At 40.8% G+C, this 26,668-nt stretch overlaps 1 protein-coding gene across 1 annotated transcript; it reads right to left on the minus strand.

The window, feature by feature from the left end:
* Positions 1–637: 637 nt before the first annotated feature.
* Positions 638–26,668, minus strand: LOC118227078 (Krueppel-like factor 13). The gene is made up of 2 exons (XM_035417195.1): positions 25,887–26,668; positions 638–8,653 (listed from the first exon to the last, which is right to left on the minus strand). Exons 1-2 carry the CDS (start codon positions 26,332–26,334, stop codon positions 8,358–8,360), a joined length of 744 nt encoding a protein of 247 aa, XP_035273086.1. The 5' UTR covers positions 26,335–26,668; the 3' UTR covers positions 638–8,357.

Here is a 26,668-nt window from a genome sequence, read left to right on the forward strand (position 1 = left end):
ATATATTGTAGTTGTAAGATTTATAAATATCATTTATTTTCTTGAATTGTGCATTTTGTATGTGATTTTATTCTACACTTGCAAATCAGGTCGTAAGTCGTAAAATAATCACTGTTAAAGTCATTTTTGATATGTTCATCTGTCGTGAGAATTCAACATGAAATAGAAAAATACACAGATCCCACAGAGTGTTGGGAATGAGTGAGAAGTTGTCACACTAATATTATGGTGCAGATCTTCTGTGGACAGATCCCAGAATATACTTACAGGTCAAAAGTTGTGTTTTTGTAAGGTTTTGATAGTAAAATTGGTAAAGGTGACCACTGACATATGCTGTGCTTTGTAGTCACGAGTCTTGACTAATCTGGTCAGGTGCATTAGTGTATTGTGGTCACCAAGGCTCCTTGGATCGCCACAACATTAGTTCCCTCCAAAATATATTAATTCCTTAATTCCTCCAAACATTATGTTTCACATACACACACACACACACACAATTAAACCTATGGCAACCTCTTCAAAAATGTCATAATTGTTGTGGAAGCTGAGGAACGAACTGTTCAATAATCAACTGTTCAATAATCAACAATAATAGAACATGGGAACCAAAACAGTAAATCACAAAATTTCCAAAAAATGGCTGCTTATTTATGAATTTATTTCCCAAATGTAAACTTCACTAATTCATGCATACAGGTTAAGACAACATACAATATTTTACAATTCTGTTAATTTCTGTATTTGCATAGGACATGGTCACAATATGTCTAATAACAGGTAAAAAATTATGTCATAAAAAGATACAGCAGAGCAACAATAGACCAGCACATTAATATCTGTACAATTTATGGAACTGTACAACTGTAATACTTCAATCATATGTAGTGATTTTGGTTGATTGAGACAAAAATATTATACACGGCAGCTTTTGATGTGGTCATGAATAAAGGAACTGGCCAATGTTTAGTAAAAGTTGATCTACGAAGCAGGTAACACAGGTGCCAGTAAAGAAGAAGAGAGTAGCACCATTTTGCATCACTGAAGCAGGCAACACACGGTGGTGAACAAAGACTGCATTAAAAAGGTAAAGTCTCGCTCACAGGGAGGAAATCTAAAGCACTGACAATGGAGGAAGCTCTGCAGCCGATATAAATTCTCCTGCACCATTAATCTATACACGAAAACAGAAGGTATCCCTCAAACAGTATGTAAAGGACATGCACTCTCGAATCTGCAGAGCGAAAGCGAACCGACTGATTTGGATGTCGCGTTTTTGATAGATGAATGCGGAGCCTATACAAGCCTGTGAATTTTCCAAACTCCCAGTCTGTGTTGGAGCTTTTTCGGCCTGCAGAGGCTCAACCATATTTAGGAATTCAGCATAAATGTCTGAAATCAAAGTCTTTCATTTCTGCTGAGACAAACTGCAGGCCAGCTATTTTCATTGGCTCCTGTGACTATTTGCACAACTGTGCGTGCATGTGCGATCATGCTGTCATTGAGACAGCCAAACTTACAAATAGAACACCACAGCTCTCCCAAATAGTATTTTTTAAATAAATGGTGAGAGTGTAGATATTCATTTTTTAAATAAATCTGTTAGTTTAGGGTTAACATGCCATAATTTGACTTACGGCTACAAATTCAAAGAATAATCATTACCAAAAGCAATTATTGGGCATAACCAATTCAAGAATCTGTACAAAAACAGCTTGAGCAAATGCTTTTCCAATTTAAGTGTTAGATAATGTGGCCCTGAGGCCACGAGGAAATCAAACAGAATATAACAGCGAATTAAAATGTGACAATTCATCTGCACACAAAATCACAGGTTTGCTTATACCTTTCCACCATGGAGAAAAGTATATCAGCACAAAGGAATTAGCCACAACTACCAGCATTTTCAAGCAATATCACAGATATTCTATTTTCTGATGCTGCACTGCAATCTGTCCTCCATCTTCTCCAATGAGATTTTAGTTTTTACAACTGGAAGTTACCATGCTATTATGAATGCCCTTTTATGAATATTCAGATGAGACAGCAAACCAGAACACCCAACACTGACAACAACAAAACTTCCAAAGCAAAGCATACTTTGGAGCTGATTATCTCTTAGGTAAATTGAATATCTGTGGTAATACTGAATTACCATTCAACTCTTTTGAAATAAGCTGTGGGTCAGGGTCTGAGGCTTTAGGGGGTAGTATGGAGCACTGTGGACCAGAATCCTTAGTCCACAGGAGTTCTATCACTGCAAGAGCAACAGACATGCCCGTGAAAGGAAATACGGAAGGAATTATCCACTGTGCAAATCTTTATAATTTGGGGACAGTCATTTATCGAATTGCAAATTAACATTTCTGAAGCCTTTCTCGATCCACTCCTGAAACATCTGAGAACCATTCCTGGACCCAGTCTTAGAAAAAATAAAACACTAGGTAGAATCACTGTAAGCTGGCTCCACCCCCTTTAATTAAGCCAATGTGGTCTACCTCATAGTTTGACCCAAGTATTAATGCAAGTTGCTACCATGGACTTTAGTCACATCATGTCTTAAAACTGCATACCTCCGAAAACGCACTTCACAGGCTGAATCATGTTTTTGTTTTTTCTACAGTGAACACATCTGCCATTTTAGTACACGTCACTTTACATTAAGCAACTACTGCAGTAAGCCACAAAGCAGGAACGGATAAAGTGTTCAAAATTGAAACATCAGCATGACAAAGCAGGAAGTATTTTTCCTAATTCCCTTTTATGGCAGAGCAGGGGTGGGACTTGTCTGGACATGACATCAATTTAAAAATAAAAAAAAATCAAAGGACCAGCCTACTAAATAGGAAGAGGAACTCTGAAAGAAATAAACACACAAAACTTTTTTAAAATAAAGCAATACAACCAAAAAAGCGAACTACGTAGAAGTAAAGAAGTACCCAATCTACTACTCAAACAGTCTTATAAATGTATCACAGTAAGTAAGTAAGTAAGACAGGGACATGTAAAAAAAAAAAAAAAAAAAAAAAAAGACATGAACATAAAATTAGGGTCTGAAAACATGGTTTGAGGCAAAGCAGCGCAAAGATAGCAAGTTAAACTGCAGTCCTTCGGAATGGGTATGTATTCACTTTGTACTATGTGTGAGCACATCTGAGATTTGCTACATTTGACAATGAAGAATTTTAAAATGACAAACAGACATAAGGTTATAAAAAGAAAAACACAGCTTAAGAAAAAAATTGGATAGGAAACAAGTCTCCTTTCATTATGCAGGTTAAAATAAATGAAAAGTAAATAAGTATCTAGCTCACAGCAGATTTTAAGCATAAAAATACTTGCGTATTTAATACACAGACATCTTCATTCTATACATAAACATACAAACTAAAATGACATCACATACAAAACTGTACAAGTATGTTGGGTCTTAATATAGTTAGGGAATTTGGTGTTGTTTAATAAAGTCAATAATAACTGAATGATCACTTAAGCCTTTGGCACACAAATTCAAATCATCCAACTCATTCACTTTGTGATCAAGTCCACTTTTCCTTTTAATTAAATCCCAAATCATTCCCTTGCTAAAGTGTCATTTATAAGATCTGGACAACCTGGTTATAATGATACAAAAGGGTGTTAAGCAGGTGATAAAAAAGAAGGTTTTTTAAATTTTTATTTAAAAAAAAAAATTTTTGGGGGGGGGGGATGCAAAATCAAGATTTTACAAGGAATCCTTTTCTTTGTGAAGATAATGTAGTTAATCTCAGAATGTTCTTTCATTGTGCCTTTTAAGAGAACCCAGATACGATAACCACCAGAAACTGTTTTAGCTATTAGCTATGACCAGTGACATTCAGACATTTTGGCTAAATTCAACAAAAATGAACATATGCGTTCTGATGACCCCCACCCCCACCCAGATCCCTTCCTCTACAAGTATCCCACAGATCTCTTCATCTGTGGGTATAGAACAAAGCGCTGAAATCTTGGAGTGAAAAATAATAAACCAAATGAAAGGGAAATAAACAATAAATTGTATTATATCAGCCTTTACGGCTATGCAACATTCAGCAGACGGATAAGGTACACTGTACAGGTCTATGAAAATGCTATTTCCCTTTATAATTTCACCATGTGTTGCTTCTTATCACCATATCCCATATCAACAAGTATTAAGGGAAATGGAAATGTACTTTTAACTTCCAGAATCAACAGCATGCATTTTGGTGTTTGTAAATTTGGTGTCCATTTCTCAATATTCAACATAGTGTTCATAGCTCGAAAACAGTAAAATGAAGCCACCAATGTGACACTACATTGTTCCAACAGTTTATGAAAATACAGTGATAACAAATAAAATACCATAATATTATTAATAATAATAATAATAATAATAATAATAATAATAATAATAATAATAATTACCTGAAAATAGCAAAAGTATCAATCCAATGCAGGAATATACAAATGAAAAGGAAAAAAATATTTACCAAATTCAAAAAGTTCATGTCTATGTTCATTTGTTTTCAAAGCACAGAATAAATGAATAAATACTGCTGAACAGGACATATATGACAGCTGTTAATGGTCTTTCTTGTATTTAATGATTCAGGTAGATTTGGTATTGTGAATTAAAAGATAACGTGAATTTCTCAATAAAAATCAGTATAACCCAGATAAACTAATTCTGAGAGATATTATTGGGGACTTTTCACTAAGCATCTATCCCTTGCTAATTATTTACTGTTGGCAAATCTGAGTATGAAATCTTTGACAATCTGAACCAAGATTGAAGTGGATGTTTTACATCATCTTTATACAGTTTAGTAAATAAGTGGTTTTTATAAATGCACATGAGGTGGATTTATGTTTGGTTGCCAGGCGCTGCTTCGTCAACACAGTTGCCTGGGGCTGCAGAGGGGGATGGGAGAGGGGAAGGGTTTGGACTCTTTTTTTGAGGGAAAAATGAATGCAGAAGTGCTTCTGTCCACACTGACCGGCAGCGTACTGAAGGAGCAGAGGGGTCTGAGAGTAGTACTGTACAAAAAAACAAAAAATCTGAGAAGTGGTGCAATAGTCCAGATAAATGCTGTCGAAGACAGCCCCTGAGGTAAATGTGTTGTTTCCGGATTAGGAAGTGATGACCCTGACCAGTGTGGAGGCCGCACATGTAGTACAAAAACAATAATGAAGAAAAAAAATCTATCAAAACAAAATAAGCCAGAGTGGACTGCCCTCTTTCAATCTTTCAAGTATTTCCTCTTTTATGCAAGCTACCCTGTGCCACAATTTATCAAACATGAATGAGTATTCCAACACGCATATACACTTTGTTCCATAAAAGCAAAGCACGTAGCAAGGAGCAGAGAGCCGCCAAGGTTTCGAGGAAGTCGGTAAGCTTGTGTGTGCAGCCAACAGCGTGCATCAGGCAAGCCTTTAAGGGAGTGTCATCCATTCACGCCAAAAGGCTTTCAGAGTTAGACTCAAAAGCGGAGGGAAAAAAGCCCCATTGTAGGTTCCTCTATCCCCTCCCAACCCCACTCCCAGCCCGGGCGAAAAACACACACGCATCTCAAGGATCATGTTGCAGTTTGGAATCTGTATAGCAGAACAGGGGTAATCTTACTGTAGAGCTTCATATGCACTCAATTCCTGGAATACTGCAGCAGGGATTCAGCGTGTTTTTATAATGGGTGTTTTCTTTCTGTAAGCAGGGGGTTGCACAGGACTGATTATGTGCCTTTTTCAGTGACAGGGAAAAGAGGTTGGCGGGGGTTTAGAGGGACAAGGCCAGCCATTCACAGATCTACACCTGCTCATTCCTCTCTGAAGGGGCTCCTCTTTCTCACCAGCTGGCATTTCACTCTCCTGGCCTGAAGCTCTTCTTTCCCAGAATTGAGGGAGTGCATGAGGAGGGGTCAGGGGTGCACAGCCAAGCAGCGCAGTAAGCGCACATTCATCCTAATCCTGGAACCTCTGACCCTTCCATGTGACATCCCAAAGCCACACAGGGTTGTTCCAAAGATTTGCAAATCAGTCAACCATGGGGTTTCCAACTGGTAGGTGTTGCTTTTGGCCAACTAAACATTCTGAATTTTGTTTTTCACAAAAACTCCACAATTCATTTAATTCTCCATTCTTTGGGTAGGATGCACTCAAAGGAAAGCTGTGAGATATGCCGCAAATCATTTCTTATGGAACAGCCCCAAGTGAAAGAGAAAGCCATATTGCAGGAGAACAGCTTCAGAAGACATGTCCAGGCTAATAATTATGCACGATGTATGGAGGTGGATGTGTGTGTAACATAATGATTGACATAATGTCTAAAATACATATTATGCATGTATTTGTTGGGCCATGCGCTAGTTTGATACATCCTTTACACAATCATTTGGGGTTTTTTTGTTTGGTTTTTTTCTTTCTTTTTTTAGTTTTTTTTAAAGAAATTCAGATTCACTGGGAGCACAATTGGACATTCAAAACGCTTTCCCTGGTTGGCCAAAAGAGTGGTATGTTCGATTTCATTTCAGTGAAAAGTTTTCTTATTTTTTACAAAGGTATGAAGCCTATCCGTAATCTGAAACATATTTTAAAAGCAACTGTCTAATTGCAAGTAGAGGTAACACATTCTATTACGTTCTGAAACTTTTAGTAATGCCCCAATTACGCAGTGTGTCTGCAGTTTCTACCCCCCTACTCTCGCAGGAAAGCCTTACTGTGCACTCCAGATGATGGGTTTGATTGGGCTTGTCTAAAAAAGTGGCCACTAGCATGCTCCTATATTAATTACACATAATCATTAGCGGAACTCATTTTGTCTCCATAAATCTTACAAACAGAAAGTAATGAGGCCTTTCTGAAGTTGGCAAAAAGGCTTCAAAGTATTTGAGCTGAATGATACAGCTCTTTACAATCTGTCCCCCATCACAATTTGATGAGTTCATGTAATGTTACCAGGAACAACATTACAGACTTGTGTTTGTGGGCTGTGCCTTTTGCCTCCTCATTCAGCTAGCCTGCCCACAGGCATAACTCAAAATGTCCACATTCCAGAAGCACAGTCTACCTCGTATCTCACCGACACCTACACCTGAATTAAGCCCTATGTAATTTTTGACTCTACTTTCTATCAATTGATGACAATCTAAACCACCATTGAAGCAGTTGGATCATTCCCAAGTGTGTCTATACTTCAAGCCTACCTGTAGTTCCTGCTGAAGAAATGGCTGCTTTGAAACCACCTCTCTTGCGTCTCCATTTCTATTTTAAAGCATGGAGAAGGGCCGACTCCATTTGTTACTTCCATTTGAGAGGTTAAAGGATAGCGATGGGACAAAATATGCATTGCTGTGTGCTTGCCTATGCTCCAAGACAGCAGTGATGTCTGCCTTTGAGGAAAACAATACAAAACTGAACAAAAAAACCCTGTCAAAGCCCCTGTGGTCATGGTCATCGATAGACTGTTAAAAAAGCGGAGGTATGAGGTGAGTTATTGAAAAGACGAAAAGTGAATTGTATTTTCAGTCTCAAAAATAAACCAATGGGTGGTCATTCACAGAAGTCACCCAACTATTGTCTGAGGTGCATTATGATACAAAGAGAAAAAAAACTAACCAAAGAAACCTGAAAACCTCAGGTTTAATTGTTAATCTGGTGCTAGTTTCCCCCAGTGTGAAAACTAACAAATCTTTCAAATAAAACAAAAAAAAGAGTGCAAATCCTGTTGACTGTAAGGCTGTTTTAAATATGTGTTCTGTCTTCATCATGTTCATTCTTTCAAGCTAAGGAGGCCATCCCTGAGCAGGGCACAAAATTCAAGCGTGTTGAATTTCAGAGTAAAGTGATGCTTGTATTGTGCAGTCAAGTTAAGTAGTTAAGAAAAGAACTGTATTAAATCCTGAGGTGTAGATGAGACCCCCCCATGTTAAATAAAGGTGAAGAATATTAAATATCCGTCAATCTGTTGTCGCTGTTGTCATTGTTGTTTCTTGAAAATCAAACAGTTTCTTGGAACTGAGTTTAAATGAAGGAAATAAAAACATGACAGATAAACTGGCAGTAGCCAGAAGCTAAAAAACAATACATACATATCATATACTATGTAAATATTGCCACCTCTGGGAAAGGTGTTGCTTTTTTTTTTCCTTTTTTTTGAGTTGCACAAGAGATTGCACTACAATAGGCAGTTACGCACAGTACATTACAGTACAGTACAGTACAGCAAGCGGAGAGTTAGCAAAGGGAAGCCAACAAACTGTGCAACACAAATGTCGAGGGGACAAAAAAAGACTTTAGTACTGCGGGTTCCGTGGGCGTGTCGTCTGGCTTTCGCCGGAATGTGCCGGGGGGGGCGGGGCTTAAGGCGAGCTTGCGGGGCTGAGGGCGGGGCTGGAGATGTCGGAGCGGCTGTAGTCGCTGAGGGAGCCGGCGCGCGTGCCCGCGCCGCCGTGGGGCCGCTTCAGCATGCCGGGCTGGAAGTCGGAGTGGCGGCGGGCGTGCTTGGTCAGGTGGTCGCTGCGCATGAAGCGCTTGTCGCAGAGAGGGCAGCCAAACTTCTTCTCCCCGGTGTGGGTGCGGTAGTGGCGGGCCAGCTCGTCCGAGCGGGCAAACTTCTTGTTGCAGTCGGGCCAGGTGCACGGGAAGGGACGCTCTCCTGGGAAAAAATAATGTACAAGCAGGGGTCAAAGGTCAGGCATGATATTCACCTTCAGTTTCACTAAGAGTGGGCTTCTTCAATACCACTTCTATGAGGCCAAACAAGGAGCACAGACACATACATCTCAGTGTTAACATTTAAAAGTTCGGTATTTTCTAAGATGTTCCGTATTCTGTTTTAGATATACACATTAGAAATCAGTAATAGCCATTGGAGACAATCCAGGTGAACTCCATGAGTCATGAGCTTCTTGGCTGCCACAAGGCACTGGTCATGAAGAAATAGAAATTTCCTTCGCACAAATCTAGCAACAAAATTCTGTAATGTTTCTCTGATTTCAGATCTTCTGTATATTGCATAACACATATGAAGGGTGATTTGTTGGTGGTGGAATGGTGGTGGGGAGGGGAAGAGGGTTTAACAGCTACAATACACAATGTGCTCCTAATGAGAATTTGAAGGGGTGCCTCACAAAGCCTATTATGTAACTATAAACATAATGATTTCATCCTCATCTCAAAGACAGTAATTTCAAGCTTCATCCACATTATCTCTAAATTTTCCAGTTAACCTCAAAGACAGACACTTAAGCTGTCAGACAGACAGACAGGGACAGAGGGGAGATAACCTGCACTCCAAACTATACCACATTATAGGTACATTTTCTATGTTCTATATTAAATATTTAAATGGCAACCTCAGCATAGCTAAGCAGCCAGACAGTAAACCTCCAAGTTTAATTAGTAAGTTTTCAGCCCTCCCTGTTCCAACCACATATTATAGTCTCCTCCTCCAGACAAAAACTTGGGTCTTGATGCAAATCCACAAGGCCCAAATGTTACCACGTAACCAAGTGTGGCTTTCTCTGTGTTCTCTCTTGAGAGAACAGTTTAAATCCAAAGAAAAAAGTTTTTTTGTGCTCCATGTGGAACATCTAAGATGGATTGGTTTGTTTTTATCTGTTTATATTTTTGCTCAGACATGTTCTGCCTGATAAAAAATATTTTCCCAAGTTCCCAACATGCCAAACTTAATCCCATCATCACTTCAGGATATGAATGCACAATAAGGGCCACGTGAGGGATTAATATGAGGTGAGATACTCACTTCAAGCCGGAACGTTTTATTCCCTTTGAATGGATTTATTTCCACTAAGAGGCTGATCCTTTGAGCTCAATGGCTGGCTAATAACAGAGAGAGCCCCTGGAAACGAGAAGTCCCTCCATGAGTTATGGGCTCAAATAAAGCACAGGAACTGCTCTTTAGCTACAGGGCCACACGTCAGCCAAGGTATCTGATCCCTGCAGCATCAATATTTCACATCAGCATAGTGGCAACAGAGGCCAGGGGTTCAGAAGCCTGTTCGAAACAGAATAACAGTGCAGGTAATCAAACGGGCCCAGCAGAGAAATGATGTGACGGGGCTGATGGGAAATTAACTGGGATGTGTCCACTGGCCACAAATCTCACACATTTCTCACATTTTTTGGTAGCTGGGAGGGTGGCTAGTTATTATGTCAAAATGCACACAAACACTCATCAGCTCTGGCTAGAAATTCTACATATAGTTCATCTATTGCATGTTTTTAACCTGTAACAATGTAAACTTCACTGTCCCTGACAAATAAATTAATTAATTAATTGAAATTTTTCTTTTTTGTTTGTTTCCACAAGACACACAGACCACTATAGATAGTATGGTTGTAGTTTCAGGGTGCAAGCCATGAAAACCAAGCATGAGACTTTTAATTTGCTTTACTCTTTCAGAATAACAACTTTCTGCCAAGGGTGTGAAAACACCCTTGGCAGAAGCAAAACATCTAAGCAAAGAAAACTGCTGATTTGACAGTGTTGGGAGGGCCACCATCTCCTTTCCGGTCCACAAGAGAAAGCAAACAGTGGAGGTGGGCATGAACCCAAATTTCTCCGAATTTTTAGGGACATCCCATACCAGAGCCCAGTCCCTCTAAAAAAACAAATTAATTAATTAAAAAACCCCATGATTCCATTCTCTGTGCCCTGCTATTTGATTATTGAGCAGCTTTGTGAAACCAGGCGTAGGGGGCGGGGGCACGCTCTGTACATCTGTGCAGCCACCAGACACGCCCACACAAAGAGAGCACTGCACCACCATGCACAGTGACAACATGCTGCAGAATGGCCATTGAAAAGTGTTGCCCTCAGGACTTCAGCAAGGCAAGGCTATGCACGCATGAGAACACACACGCTCTGCTGTCCCTGTCCATACAAAGCTTTAATCGACCCTCGCCTCCCCAACACACACACAGACACACACACACACGTGCGCGTGCATGCACACACTCACACACACGCACATACACTTACACTCTAGATCATGTTTTTCTAAGCTGTAAACTTGTTCGTATCCCTACTTTATAATGAAAAGATTTTAATGCATGCTGTTATTTCAACACTCATTAAATAGTATCATTTGGTAGAAGAAAGACGTAGGAAATCATCTTGGTACTGCCCTCTAATGTTTGAAATTGTATTCCTGCATTCCACTCTTGCCCCCGCCCTAATCATGATGTTTGAGTATCTCTTTGGAGGTACTACTGCGTCACATGAATGTCAATCAAGCTATCCAGCTTTACTTTTACAATAAGACGGAACACTGCCACCACCTGTTTGGTTAGACGCACTATGCCCAACGTTTCCAACCGGAACAACATGGCAGCCTAATTAATTAGCCTACTTATGATTTTGCTGTTTTTGAGGTAATGGTGCAGAATTAAAACCATTTTAAATGATAGCATAATCAAAATTCCTACTGTCGTTACTGAACTTTTTATATATCGTTCAATGCTACTCTGGACTGTTTTGACATTTCTTAATGTTCAGAGCTGTCATGTGCAGTGGGGAGTGAAGAGCATCATTTTCTTTCTAGATTGAGATAGCACAAACAGATTCCGGAGAAGCTTTGAAAATAGTTTCCTCCACTCAGAACTCTCAGCCTGCATTATTCCTGATGAAATGTTGTTGGACCCCATGTTGACTGTTCCCTCTGTCCCTGCCTCCACAGTCAACAAATATTTTCTATTTTTTTCTTACCCCCCCAGCCCCATTCTCCACAATCACCCCCTCCTCCCCTTCCCCCTTGTTTGTCAGACCACAACACTCACTGTGATGAAAGAGCCTGCCAATAAGCAAGTCTCTTTCTGGAACACTGTGACCTTCCTTTCCTAGAATGGGAGGAGTAATTATGGAAGCGTTTGGATGGCTGCTTTCTTCTAATGAACACAGTGACCTAGTTACCCTGAAAGCCAGTTACATCAGGCAAAGAACACAGTGCTCTGCCTGCCTGCCGACTCAACACCAGTATCTCCCCCTTCCGATGCAACGTGATTATGTCACAGGTAGGAGGGTTATATAAATGTACCCATTCAGTGCCACTGGGTCAGTATTTTTATTTTTTTTTAATGACTCAGAAAGAACAAATTGAGTCAAAATTGTTGCTACAGCCAGATAAAGATCGAAGAGATACGTTATCAGCACCTGAATTCATTTTGAGATTAAGGACGACAGAAGTGGCAGCTATTAAGGGGATGTGAACTGCCACAGGACAGCTGTGGTCAAATCATTCCTCCTTTTGGATCTCACAATTCAGAGGCTCAAATCCAGTTGCTTCTTGGTTAGTTGAAGTCACCAGCAATTTCCCCTTTAGGTCAAATAATGGACCTCCTGTCTATTCAAACAGGGGAAAATCACTCTGTCAGCTAATCATACTTAAGTACCACAACAGAAGCTGGCAGATAATGAAAATTGTTGCAATGTTGAGCAATAAGTGGTGGATAACTAGGGAAAGGAAATCCACAGTGTTTGCTGGGGAACTGGGGTCCAGGGTGGGCTTCATCCATAATGACCTGAGGGGTAGGGAGGATGTAGTGTGACCAGTTTGGCAGTCACTGTCTTAAACCATGCCCAACCAACATTGCACATTGGAGCTCTGGCAGAACAGAGGCATGTGACGTGACACAGTGTGGTGAATCTGATTAAACATGTTCCTTTTTGCTGATGATTGTGGGAAGACTCAAAAGCACCTTGCAATCAGAAAATGGAATCATTGACTTCATTTATGGCCTGATCCCTGCATCAGCGGAAGACAAGATGGAAACGCAAGCTGAAAACAGCACCACAAATACACGGGGGAAGACAGTTCATCACAGAGCTTGATTTATTTCTTATGGCCGAGAATATACAGTTGTGGTCCTGAGCCAATCAGAAACCACGGGCTCCTACGTAAGGTAATGACAAAGATGCTAATGTGGACTCTGGCAGCCCTTTCATCATAGTGTTTACTCACTGACCACACTGACCACACTGCAAGAAACCAGAAACCTGCCCTCTGTTTCCTGGAAAGGCAACAGAGAGAGTTCAAGGTGGATAATTACACACACACACACACACACACACACACACACATATATATATATATATATATATAAGGTGAGCTCCATAATGTTTGGGACAAATACTTTTTTCCCCTTGATTTGGCTGTCCACCACAATTTTGGATTTGTAATCAAACCATTCACATAGTTAAAGTGCATATTCCCAGCTTTTATTTAGTGTTGTTATACACTTTGGTTTCATCATGTGGAAATTAGACAACTTTTTATATGCAGCCGCCTTATTTCAGAGCACCATAATGTTTGGAATATATTAATGTTATATAAATGAACGTAGTAATGTTTAATATTTTGTTGCATATCCTTTGCATGCAATGACCGCTTGAAGTCCGTAACCCATACAAATCACCAGGCGCTGAGTATCTTCTCTGGTGATTCTCTGCCAGGCCTGCTTGTTTTTCAGACCAGGTGAATGGCATGGCCAGCCAAGAATGTCAAGACAATGTTTGGGATCATTGTCATTGTCTGTAGGATCAAGCGCCATCCAGTGAGTTTTGAAGCATTTTCTTGAACTTCAGCAGATAAGATACTTCTGTACACTTCAGAATTCATTCTGCTGCTGTTATTAGTAGTTACATCATCAATGAAGACATGTGAGCCAGTATCTGTGGCAGCCATACATGCCCAAACCCTAACACACCCACCCCATGTTCCACCAATGAGAGGGGTTGGGGGGGTACTTTGGATCATGGGCAGTTCCTTTTGGCCTGCACACTTTGCTCTTGCCATCACTATGATACAAGTGAATCTTGGTCTCATCTGACCGCAAGACCTTTTTCAAGGACACTACAGTCTACAGGGTCGTTTACATACTTCCTATAAAACTGTAACCTGGCCGTCCTGTTTTTGCAGCTACAGTAACTAGTGGATAGCATCTTGCGATGTAGCCTCCGTTGTTCTGTTCATGAAGTTTTCTGCAGACATTAGTCACTGACACATCCACGCCTGCCCCGAGAAGTGTTTCTGACCTGCTGAAGGTGTGGTGTTTGAGGGTTTTTCTTCATTATAGTGAGAATTCTTCAGTCATCAACTGTAGAGGTCTTTCTTGGCCTAGTACTGAGCTCACCAGTGCTCTCTTTCTTCTTAATGAGGTTCCAAACAGTTGGGTTTTGCCTTTGACTGTCATTGACTGTTTCTCAGCCTCATAATGGTTTCCTTGACTTTCATTGGCAAAACTTTGATCTTCACGTTGACAAACTCCAATAGGAGACTCCAAAGGCAATCAAAAGCAATTTATTACATTAAGACTACATACTGAAACTCTGTTATACCTGCACTAAGGAAGCAAATGAACACTTCTGACTAAATATAAACACCTGTGAAGCCATTTGACCCAAGCATTATGGTGCCCTTAAATGGGGGGGGGGGGGGGGGGACTGGGTGAGCTATGTATAAAAAGTGCTGTAATTGCTACATGGTTAAACCATAATATACAAAAAATACTTTTTTATTAACAGCTGAGAATACACTTTAACCACATTTAAATATTTCATTTCAAATCGAAAATTGTGGTGTACAGAGCCAAATCAAGAAAGAAATATATAAGTAAATGACATGCCAGGTCTTAGGTATATATTCCTTAACATATGTTATTCCAGAAGAAAAGAGAATATATGTTGACAAAGTTGTATATGTGACTGTGCATGCCAGTGTGTGACTGTGCCAACACACAGATCACAGCAGGTCACTGAGTCTGGTTAATTAGACGGACCTTGTATTACCTCATCGTGGTAATATTACATAACCAGCTCCTACATGTTTTCACAATGGCTCTTTCCTGCTTTTTTATTAGATACTTTATTAGCCCTCCCACTGCCAGCTTGGAGAATAGGTCTATGGGTGTTTCATGATCACATGACAGGATAGCATTTGGAAGAGTAGCAAAAATGAAAATTTAGCATCTTAGAAGACATTGGGCTTTTTTGGAACCCACATTAATTAAATCCACAAATAAGGAAATAATAAAATCTCCTTCTTGGCATGGGCCATGGCCTAATACATGCAAAACAGCACTTCTATGCCACTGATCTTGTAATCTTCACATAGTTGTGTGTAGGCCGATTTGTGAGAGAAGTAAATGAATGATTACAGAGTATAGAGACTCCTGCACACCACGAGAACTCACTTGGAGAACTCACTTCAGCTCTGTTAAACTTGCTGAAAGCTCAATGACCCACTGTACCATGCTCTAGACTCAGGCTTAGAGGTTTTTGTTTGAAGATTAAACGTTTAAAAGAACCAACATCGATATTCACATCAATTTATACATCAAGCCTTTGTGCTACAACTTCTGTTCTCATGGAATGGATGGAGTTTTGAGCAATGGCTCAAATTAACAATGATTTAAAATGCTATTTAGGAAATGGAAAGATTTCTTAAGATTAAGGCTAAAACAATGCAATTTGATTGAATACACAAATAACATACCATAGTCTATGCACAGGACTGCCATAAGATATGTTCTGGAACAACACGATCAAAGCAACACTCAGTAGACTACACCCTTTCATCTGTGGAAGAGTGCAAGTGTGTCTTTTGTGTGTAAACGCTACCCGAGGCTCAAATCCAGAAATATGATCAGGGCAGGCGTAATCTCCAAGACAGGACCTGACTTCAGTATGATTCAGTACTCAAACATCACTATTTTTTTCAAAAGTACTCTTCCTTCTTCGGTAACAGGACCTTCCAGCCCTTTGAACTGAACACCTTGATCCCGTGAAACTGACAGCAACTCGGAGCTATGCCAGGGCAGCCGCCCTTGTTTCGGAACAAGGCAATTACCTTGGAACCTTTAAATCAGCTCTGCATGATACCCATAATTCAAAGCTGTGCTCAACCACAGACCATTAATATCAACAGGAAAAAGCTCACTGCACGACTGGAGTGAGACTCAGGCACAGAACGTCCTGCACCTTCCCAGCATCCACACACCTCCCTGCCCTGTCGTGTCTGGGAAGTAAAGAGACTGTTATGACGACTGAGCTGGATCATTTCTATGGCCTTTGGGCAGCTGGCTGAAATATTTTCATGCCGCATTTTGTTGCAGGGAGGGAAGAAAGCAGGGCTATTTAACTGATTCAGGTTAGCTGGCTAATGGTAATGGAAAACCCTGCAAACATCAACAGCAATGATAGGAGCTTTGGCACAAACAACAGGAACCAATTCGATCTGTCTGCTTCTTAGCCCAAGCCTGAACGGAAGATGATATTGATCTAGGTATTACAATTCACTCAACTGATTTCATAAGATCTTGTATACTTGTTTTGCAAACATGAGTTCTAGGTCACATACATGTGGAAAGAATAGCATCACCTGAAGGAACTATCTTCAGTCTGCATCAAAATAAAAGGCTCATTTACTGGCATATCACAGGAACATGGCCAAGAAAGCCAGCTATGTAGGCTGGCTACAGCGTTTTGTTCGACACAACTGTTACATAATTATTTGTAATAGTCAAATAAAATGGAAACATCTGCCTACAAAGCAATACATTGGAGGCCACGGGGTTATATGAAAAATCAAAGGCAGAACTTTTTTCGCCTCTACCAGCCACTGCCCCTCCCCCCAAACCCTACCCTCACAACCACACCCTTGTACGGCAATGAACAGCGAACTACAGCCCAGCATATCTGAGAGATGACACACAGGAGAAGAACAAACACATGTATACACACAGATACACAAATATACACACAGGCGCATGCACAAACAAACACACCGACAGCACAAACACATCCATTCTTAGAAACAAAGTTTACAGAAACATATAGACAACACATAAAAGGCCACTGGCACACAGCCACATACAAATAGACACAAGCACGACACGCACGGGGCTCTGAAACTACAGAAAGAGATAGCACCCTCCATTTTCTGATAATGGATGAACATTTAAACCATTTTGTCTTCTCTTCATGTATTTCTATGCTGCCGGGGAGGCACCACGGGACGGCGGATGTGGAGGATGGATAAAGGAACTCGCGACCGCATGGGTGCCGCTCACAGAAGGGTGTTTCCTGCTCTGGAGGTCACTGATGAATGCGCTCATCAGGCAGTGGGCAGACATTCAGCAGAGCAAATGACCTACATCAACCGACCGCGGTGTGCCCTCAGGCAGCCCCCTCTCCAGTGTACTCACATTACCAGCCATCCTCTTTCCCCCGCCATCCCACGGGTGCCCGAGAGACTCTGGGACAGAGTTTCCAGATGCTCTGAAGGCACACGTCCTTTAGAGCCCTCTCTCTCTGTCTGCCCAGGGTAACTGCCACCCTCCAAGGCAACAACCATGCCAAGGGCTACGCTACATCTGGCCCACAGAGCAGTGGCCATTTCTAATGTGATGGCAAGCAGGAGTCAGAAGCAGCAAGAGATGGTCTTTCATGAACATCTTCCACAAAAACAGACCCTGTAAATTGAAGGTAACAATGGTAAATTTCCAGGGTTTTTTACAGAGTGGCATATATTTGAGAGGGGAAGGCTCACAGTGCCTCCCATATCCTCTGTCTTTCTTATAAAGGTGTGTTTTTATAAATGCATAGCCAGCCCTCTTGGGAGAAGGGGCAGACAGCATTTTAAAAATGAGGCACCTGCCTGAAAATAAAAGACATTTCAAAAAGAAACTGGAGGTGGGTTGCACATAGGAAAAAGGTGCTCTGTGCTGAATATATTGGGGACAGGAACTCAAAAAGCATAGCATATTGTCTCCGGGCTTTCACATGGATTAGCCAGACAGGAAGAATCCTTTGGTTTTTATTTACATCCTGGAAACGAAATGTATTTCTCAGAAAGGATGCTGAGCCGTGCCAAATGGGAACTGGGTGGGCTGACCCCAATCGCTCGAACTTGTGGCAGCTGCCACTGTGCTGAGGTCAAAGGGGAAAGTGGAGCAGGGAAAATGCATCCGCCGTCTCCTTCTCTCCCTCCCCAACTCGGATAAGACCGAAGAGAGCCGACGAAAGGCGCATGAGATCAGAACTACGCAGGGCGGGGGCACAAAGATCAATTTTAATGAACTGGCCATGAGGAAAAAAAATTCATTTAAACTACTCTTATTTACAGGGAGTCAAAGGGTGAAAGGTCGGCCTCCCGACAGACAATCAGTAATTTCTCTCAATGTACAATTTATCAGGTGTATTTGCGAATGACCTTGTTGTAGTTGTACGGAATGTTTATAAGCTTAAATCAATCAAAATTAATCCTAGGGAAAACTTGGTTGGCAATATCCATTTGGCAGTCCAGTCCAAAACTGTTGCCCAAGTTTTATTTTCTCACAGGACTATGATGTGATTACATTCCATTGCTACACTCATGGGTCTTAAGGGGTTTGACTTAGCTTTTCCCCCAAAAGAAACTGAAGTAAATCCAGATTGCAGTAAATGCAGGAGCCGGCTCAATTAAAGAATGGAGACAACCGTCTATCAGGGAAAATATTTAAATATTTTGGAGCCCACTGGGAGGGAAGCAGGTCTCCAGTATTAACTGTTGAAGGCCAGGCCCTTTGAAAGACAAAGGTTTTGGTCACTCAAAAAACAGATCGTAAAATATATGATTATAGCCTTATTATTGTCTGTGTGTAGTACAGCTCTTAGCAGTGGTTAGAGGCAAGGTTCTAATCCTGATTTGGTGCTTGAGGGGTGGGGGGCGAATGGGGTGCAGAACCCCCCTTTGTTGGAGAGGCAACTGGGAAGCCGAGAGGGGTCATGATGTTTTTTGTGGAAAAATACAGCTTAATGAGGCTGTAAGGGGCATTCACTCCATCTGATGCATCAGTTAACATTATGAAGGCTGTGTTCTGTCATGAGCCACATATCACCAGCTATGAAATGCACTGCTTACTTAAGATAAAAATGCAAAACCATTGCAAATGCAGACAATTCCATTACAAGCTAAATGGAGGAAAAACAAAACTCAGCAAACATACCTTCTCCTAACGGCTACAGTTTTTTGTTATAAGGCATTTATCCCCACAGTAGGTGGCCTAGATAAATGCCCATCTAAAATAAAAGGACCTCTCTTTCAGGCATCAAATGAGACTGGCTGTTTGTAAATATGTCATGTATAATAGTTCCAAATAACTACTATCTGCTTATCTGTTTGTGGCATTACAGTACCCAAATCATTTGCTTAGGGCTACGGAGAGAGACCCTCCCACCCCACCACAACCCCCTCAAAGTCTAGCACGCATGCACACACACAGAGCGAGAGAGAGAGAGATAGATTGTATAAGTTTATGCAACACTAATCCTGCAGTAGGACTTGGGAGAAGGGACAATGAGTAGATCTGATTCTTGGCTCTGAAGACGGTACAAATGTAACTGATAATTCAACATAGATATCATATAATGAAGTTGTACAGAGATAAAGAGATTATAGAGTGAGAGCGTAACCCTACCCACAGGTTAAGAGTCACCACAGAAATCATTCTGAAATAGAAGACACAAGGCAGAATCATGAGCACCCAATAAAACCATATTTAAGGATCCAATCTGTTTATTGAGAGTCGACTTAAACAACCATGGCTCGTCTATTAAGCACCATGGCTAAAGACTAATTCAGTAGTGAACCAGATAGTTTTTCAGATGACTGACTGCACATCTATACTGCAGTTGAGCACCAATTAAAGGAAAGGTGAATGGAATGTTGATCCTAATGTCATTGAGTGGACACTGCTGTTAACTCTTTCACCTCACAACAGAAAATCTCTAAGAAAGGGCTCACATAAACAATTCTTTTTTATTTCAATGATATGTTAAATTATGAAAATAAGTTGGGAAACTGAAAATGCACTGAATGACCACACATCTTTAATTAGTTATTTATATATGGGCTTGAACCTCCCATTATCACAGCACAATAAGAAGAATCCAGAGGTCAGGCCTACTTACTTTCAGTGTGGTTTTCAGAGGAGACATCAGAATGACACTGCATAATGTACTGTTCTTTTCAATATCATCCTAAAACTTTGGAAATCTTTTCAAAAGACATACAAAGAATTGAAAGAGAAAAAAAACAGAAGACCAGTGAGAAAGTACAGAGAACGCCACAAAAATAAATCACTTTCAAATTCTTCAATTCATTTTTGTCTCCCTGCAGTGGAGATGAGGTTCTGGTTTTTATCTCAAGAACCACATATTCTACTATGTTGAAATCTTCACAAGAAGGGACATTCAATAAAAATAAAGCATATTTTTGAAAATGTTTTCACTACAACATGGTTTTATCATCCAAGACACTTTTATTATGTCAACAAAAAAAACTTTTTTTCTGCTAGGGCTCAAGAGGACATAAACAACCCTATTATGTAATATACAAAATAATCTAAGATGATAATTAAAGGTAGCACCCCAGCATGTAGTTACAGGTCCGCTTCAGAGGCATTGCACCAAAAAACAAAAGAAACATTTGCCACTGATTACATGACAGACCCAAGCCTCCGGGGGTCCGCCCACCCATCTGTGTGACTCTCTTGTGAATTGCTGTTGAGAATTACCCAGGGAGGTTACAACCTACGTGTGAAGACCCAAAGCTCCAAAATTTCCTTTCTGCCCCCAATTCAGAATAAATACATTCCCAAAAAACCCAACCAAGAGTTCAAAACAAGCAGGTGGGTCTCCTCAGAAACTGCATTTCCTACCGAACCCATTGTCAAACCCACAATGACTGTGCGGACTGTGTGGTTTTAGAAGTAGCATGCTCAGACATTCCTAAATGCTAAATAATACCTTCAATAAGAACAACAAATTGTGAAAATTAACTAATTTTTTTAGAACTGTAAGCTGTTAGTTAGTTTGTTTAATACGTTCACATGTCATGAGTTTCAACAAGCCCACACAATTAAAAGATTTGGTTATTTTTCTTATCTAGAAAAATTGTATGTATTTTTCATCTGCCTTGACAAAGAGGACTCCTAAAACACAGCCAGTCTTTGAGAAAAGCTGTAAAATGCACAAGTAATACAGGCCATTCATCCACATACATGGTACTCTGAATATTCAAACTGTAGTAAAGAATAATCACAGCATGCAAGTCTGCTGCAGTGAAGATAATCATCAATTGCCAAGACAGTTCTCGTACACAGAGTCCAATTTGCAGTCAAGTTCAAACTGTGGGAAAAAATTCCTCACGCTGTCATTTGCAGAATGTGTGCTCTCAGTTGTTATGCTGTAACCGAACCCCTGGCTGTAGCATGAGGAAGCCATTACTCTTTTCAGCATGACACTTTTCAAAATTGCATTAGGCAGAACAGGTGATTATGCTCTGTACCAAATCAGTTTCCTTTGTTTTGACAAACTGGCTAAACTGGCCCTTTCTTGAAACACTATTGATATATTAGGCAGAACACCGTGTGCTAAGGCTATGCCATCGGTAAACCGACTGTGATCCATCGCATGCTACTATGTTCAGACAAATTACGCTCAGCAGGAGCTGCTGAAAGCCGAGACACTTGAACGTTTTTGAGGGGGGAGGGGGAGGAGGAGTGCAGGAGTTACAGGGGTTGAGTAAGGACACTGTTCCTCTTGGCTCTGCAGGACTCTGCATTCCACCCTTCATCCTGCCTGCACCGTTTAAGTGGGAATCCCTGTCATTATTCCCATTATTTACCGCCTAAGCTGACAGCCTTGGCCATGGCGACTTCGATGGCGTGCATTTTACACAATATCCATTCGTGCAACCGGATCCGTTTACAAAAGCAATTGGGCTAAGTACCTAGCTCAAAGGGTACAAAAGCAGTACTGTGCTTAGGACCCAGGGCTGCACCTGTGTTCTGGTAAGTCAAACACAAAGCTGCACTATTGTCTGCTATCTGCGCTCCACTAGTAGAGCCTGGGAGGGAAGGCTGGGGAAGCGAGTCCAGGCTGGCACAGGTTTGGCTGAGGGGGAGATGAACTCAAATGACCCTCACTTTCTTGATTACCCAAACAAAACGAGACGGAAAAGGCTCATTATTCAACCTGCGGCGCGGGAGCAAAAGCCCCCCTCTCCACAATTGGTGAAGCGGCACAAAGAGCCAGACGCACACAATACAATGGGGCAAGCAGTTTGTCCACCGTGTCGAGACACCGTCTCCTCAAGTGCCTTTCAAGGATGGCTGTTCATCAAAAGCTAAAAACTGCAGCAACAGACACTAGGAACTAACCGTATTTTAAGAAATTAAGCATATACATGAATTCTTCACACACACACACAAAAAAAAAAAATAAATAATAATAATAATAATAATAAAACAGATATACATTTGGAGCCAAGAGAATAATATTAATCGAACACTGCAACATACTATTGGCACATATAGTGGTCTGTGTGCCAGAATTCATCCTGTTGAGAACTGGAACGGCATTTTTTCATGCACTAAATCACAACTAGTGGTCTCCACAATATCTTTTACAAGAGAGAAAGCAATAGCAGCCCTTACAACAATAGAAAAAACCAAATTTGCGCAAAGGGTTAGCTGGCCATCTGTTCTGCAGGGAAATACGACATAACAGGGCTCCAGTGAAGTATAATAAGGGAGCACAAGGTGTATCCATGGAAGTGCATTCTCACATAGCCATACAGTCTACTTGTCACAAAAAACAAACACAGTATTTGCAACAAGTTCTTTTTTCCTTTCCAGCTGCAAAATCTCTTACAGTGACAAACCAGGTGTGTCCCACAATATATAAACCTATAATCTAACCCTCAAAAGACGTTTGGCAACGAGCAAAATATTTTTGGTGACAAAGACCCAGCTGTTACAAAGACTGAACTCCAGAACTGAAAAACTACATCCAGAGCAGTCTAGACAAATGTCTGTACAGACTGTTTCCATTGTGATGAATACAAATGGACAGCATGCATGCATGCAGACGGCATAAAATTGCAAACTCCAAATATCAGATATCTGTTACGTCATCCTTCAATAATTCTTAAATGAAGTAGGAATGAACCAATCAAATAGTCAGCACACCAGCCAGTGTGTCTCTAATATAAATGTAAAAACAAATGTGGTGCGTGAGTGGAGTGGGGTGGGAGGGGGGCGGCACTACTTGGGAATTCAAGCTGGTATCATCCCATTTTTTTCACTCACTAAGGATTAAATGTTACCATGGGAGCCAGTCGCTCTCTCAGAAACCGAGTCTAAGAGTTAGTGAGTCAGGCAGAGAGGGATTCCACTGTTCCCAGGGCTGCTCCCTCCTACCCCTCCAAGAAAAAACATTCTGATAGCATGTAATAATAGTCCCACAGCCTATCAAATTGCATGGTCGAAGACACATCACGCATCAGAGATTTTTTGAAATATATTTTATTGACATTTCCAAAAATAAATTGTCAAACTACATTTTACAGTCTACTCCTTGCCTGAAATGACAGGAAGTCTTTCCTGAGACACAACCCATTTCAGTGGAAGCATAGGACTCCTGTCAGGGCCACTTGTTGATATACTGTCAGCTGATAGCAAATGCATTTATTATCACTGGCTTTAAACAGATGATAGAGTCTTGTAGTTAATGGATTGTTAGGGTAAATTTCCTTAACTGGGTGTAATAATTTCAGTCACGCAAATAAAGTCCTTGTCCAAATATTTGGAGGTACAATAAATCCTCAGAGACAAAGGGAAACTACACTGTTCGTCTCAGCAGATACTTGTATGTGCTTTTCATAGCAGATACTTGCACACCTGATGTTTGACACCTGATGTTCTTTCTCCCCCTGAAATACAATTTGATCCATTGTTTTCACTCCAAAAGGCATGAACAGCAAGGTTTGTCTTCGGTAGAGGGTTTCCAGAAAGACTTAATGTAGGTGCTTTCATATACAAAAACAAAGGAAACCATAAATAGCCAGGCATGGCTGACGTTGTAAATAGGTCATAGCCCTGTTTTTACTTCACTGACTAGTCTAGCCAGCTAAAACATGTCCATCCTTCTTGGAGAATGCAGATTATTGCACTTTGGTAATTTCCATTTATCAATGAGTTCAATACTCCTGCACGTACATAACTGATACTAGTGTCCTCCTGATTCATCACCTTTCAACATGCCAAGTCAATATTTCATAAAGACTGGGTGGGGCATTTCTAAGCAATTTATGGAGTACACGCATTTCACTTCTGGACTCCCTTACATTTAATTCAGGTAAAGGCCAACTTGTACTGCAGTCTTTGCATATTGGGAGATTGAGAGAATACTATTTTCATATATTCATACCACAGTGTATTTGCTTGGTGGACACCCGTCTCCAGGACAACTAACTTACATGTTGGTGCTTTCCGTTTACACAGCTGTGCATTTATTGAAGCAATTTGAGATTAAGTTCTTTGCTGAGGGATATGATGGCAGTGTCGCCATTACCCTATAATTATACAATCCCAGCTGTAATATATATATATATATATATATATATATATATATATATATATATATATATATATATATATAAATAATGGACAGGTGTGTACTATATATATTATTAATGATATACTCTTGGAGGAACAGGTATTAATGACACTTGATCGTGCTTATAAATCACTTCAATCCATCCCTTGGCATGGAATGCATAAATATACAAACAATAATTATTTATTTACTTATTGGGGGAAACTTATTTGCACTACATGCAAAGTTGTCTGCCGTGAGTGTATCCGTGCGCGCGCATCCTGAGAGAGCGTAAGGAGGTGGTGATGAGTCTGAACGCATTTTCACAAAGCACCACTGCTGCATTGCTTTCATTAAGTGAACAACGGTCTTGATAAACCTAAAAGGTTGAAAGCGGTCTTTTTTAAAAGTGACAAAGATTCTCACCACATGCATAACGCCCCTCCCCACTTTGCCTCTCTGAGCTCTGCTAGCTGTGTCTGTTGCTGGCCAGATCAGCTGGCAGTCTGTCTGGCGGGGGTGTGGTATATCACAACAAAGAGCTTAGGAGTCAGACATGCAACTGCAGAACCATCAGCCCCCTCTTTTCTTCTTTTTCGTCGTTTTGCTTAGTTATAAACATCGTAAACATCTGGTCTACGACGTTAGAAGATAAAAATGATGTACGTTTCTTATTATTACCAGTGGATCCTACCGCGAATTTTATGTCGTATTTCTTCACCGATACTGCATTGCTAGTTTTCCAGCTAGTTCCGAGAAGTTCGCTCATATTCGCAAAGTTCCTTGCTAGTCTTCTGTGTTACAGTGAGTCTTTCCGTCTGATAGGTTAAAGCGTGCATCTGTTTTATTGCAATAGAGTCCATAGGGCACCGCGCTTTCGACTTATTTTTAAATAAAAATTAGAAAAAAACTCCGGGCACTAACACGGATCTATAGACTTTTGCTACATTTCCTTTTATGACGGGGACGCAAGACATGTAAATCCTGAAGATTTTTATGATTCGAATCGTGAGGTATAAAGAAATTGGACTGGCGATACAGAATCACCTGAAGATCGTGGGCGTTACAGTAGGCTACGTGCAGCTCGGCAGCAGTTTAACCCCCCCCCCCCCCCCGGTTAAAAAAAGGCTACATCGTTGCGCAAAATCAGGTTGCGTGAAACAACCACACCGAGTAGTTATTTCGTTTATTTTTTTTTTTAAATGTGTAGGATACATTCTCTTGGTTCAACGATTAATATAAAACAAGGCGTGTAGACACAGTATGTGGGTGGAGCTCGGGGTATGAAAACGTATATGCCTAAAGTTGAGTTTTCTTTTAATTAATAGTTTTTCTTGTCACCCAGTGACATTCCAAACATGTACTCCGAATAATTTTACAATTGAAAAACATTTCAAGTGCACTTTATTCTGCGGAACAGCAAACACTTGCTCAAAACATAACTGACCTGTATGTGTCCTTAAGTGGGCTTTGAGATGGGACGATTTGCCATAAACTTTTTCACAACCTGAATAGTGGCATTTGTGCTTTTTCAGGGGAGATTCGTGCTCGGTTCGACCTCTCGCGCGTTTGCCTCTTTGTTTGTGACCCGGGTCGTTGTAGATGGCGGTAGGTGTGGCAGCGTTTCCATCCACTCTTGAGGGGGTTTGCTGTTTGTTCTCTTCCTTTATGTTTGCCTGATCGGCAAGACCAGTAGGGGTCTGCTGGTTGAAATCAGCTAAAATCCTCGCCACCACGAAGAGAGACGAATTATCTTTTGCCAGGGGGTCCCTTGTTTCTTCTCCATATCTCTGGGCAGACGCAGTCTCTGGTTTGATCTCTCTGTTCCCTTTATGACCGTGGACAATGGCACGACTGGACATTGACACAAGGCACTCGGCTGCAAAGTGATCCATTTTGTTTAGGAGGAAAAAGTCCCCAAAGTATCTTTGTTATATTAAAATGACTGATTTAAAAAAATGATCAACGCTTCCTAGATCCCTTTCTGTGATGTTGATAAGGAGGTATCTACGGATCTCGTTGGAAAACTCACTTTAAGATCTGAACCAGCTTTTCTGCTAAATTGGCATCCTGGTTGGGAAGCGATTCAAAACGTGGACGTGCAAATGACTTTTAAGTAATTATGCTGACAGCGAAACGCTTTAAAAGTTAACGAGATTTGAAGTGAAAACTTCCATAGTTGCTTCTATCCTCTCCCCTGCATTGTGACAGTATACAGTTCTCTTATTA

This window comes from Anguilla anguilla, chromosome 5, assembly GCF_013347855.1.
Source record: "Anguilla anguilla isolate fAngAng1 chromosome 5, fAngAng1.pri, whole genome shotgun sequence".
Classification (NCBI taxonomy): Eukaryota; Metazoa; Chordata; class Actinopteri; order Anguilliformes; family Anguillidae; genus Anguilla; species Anguilla anguilla.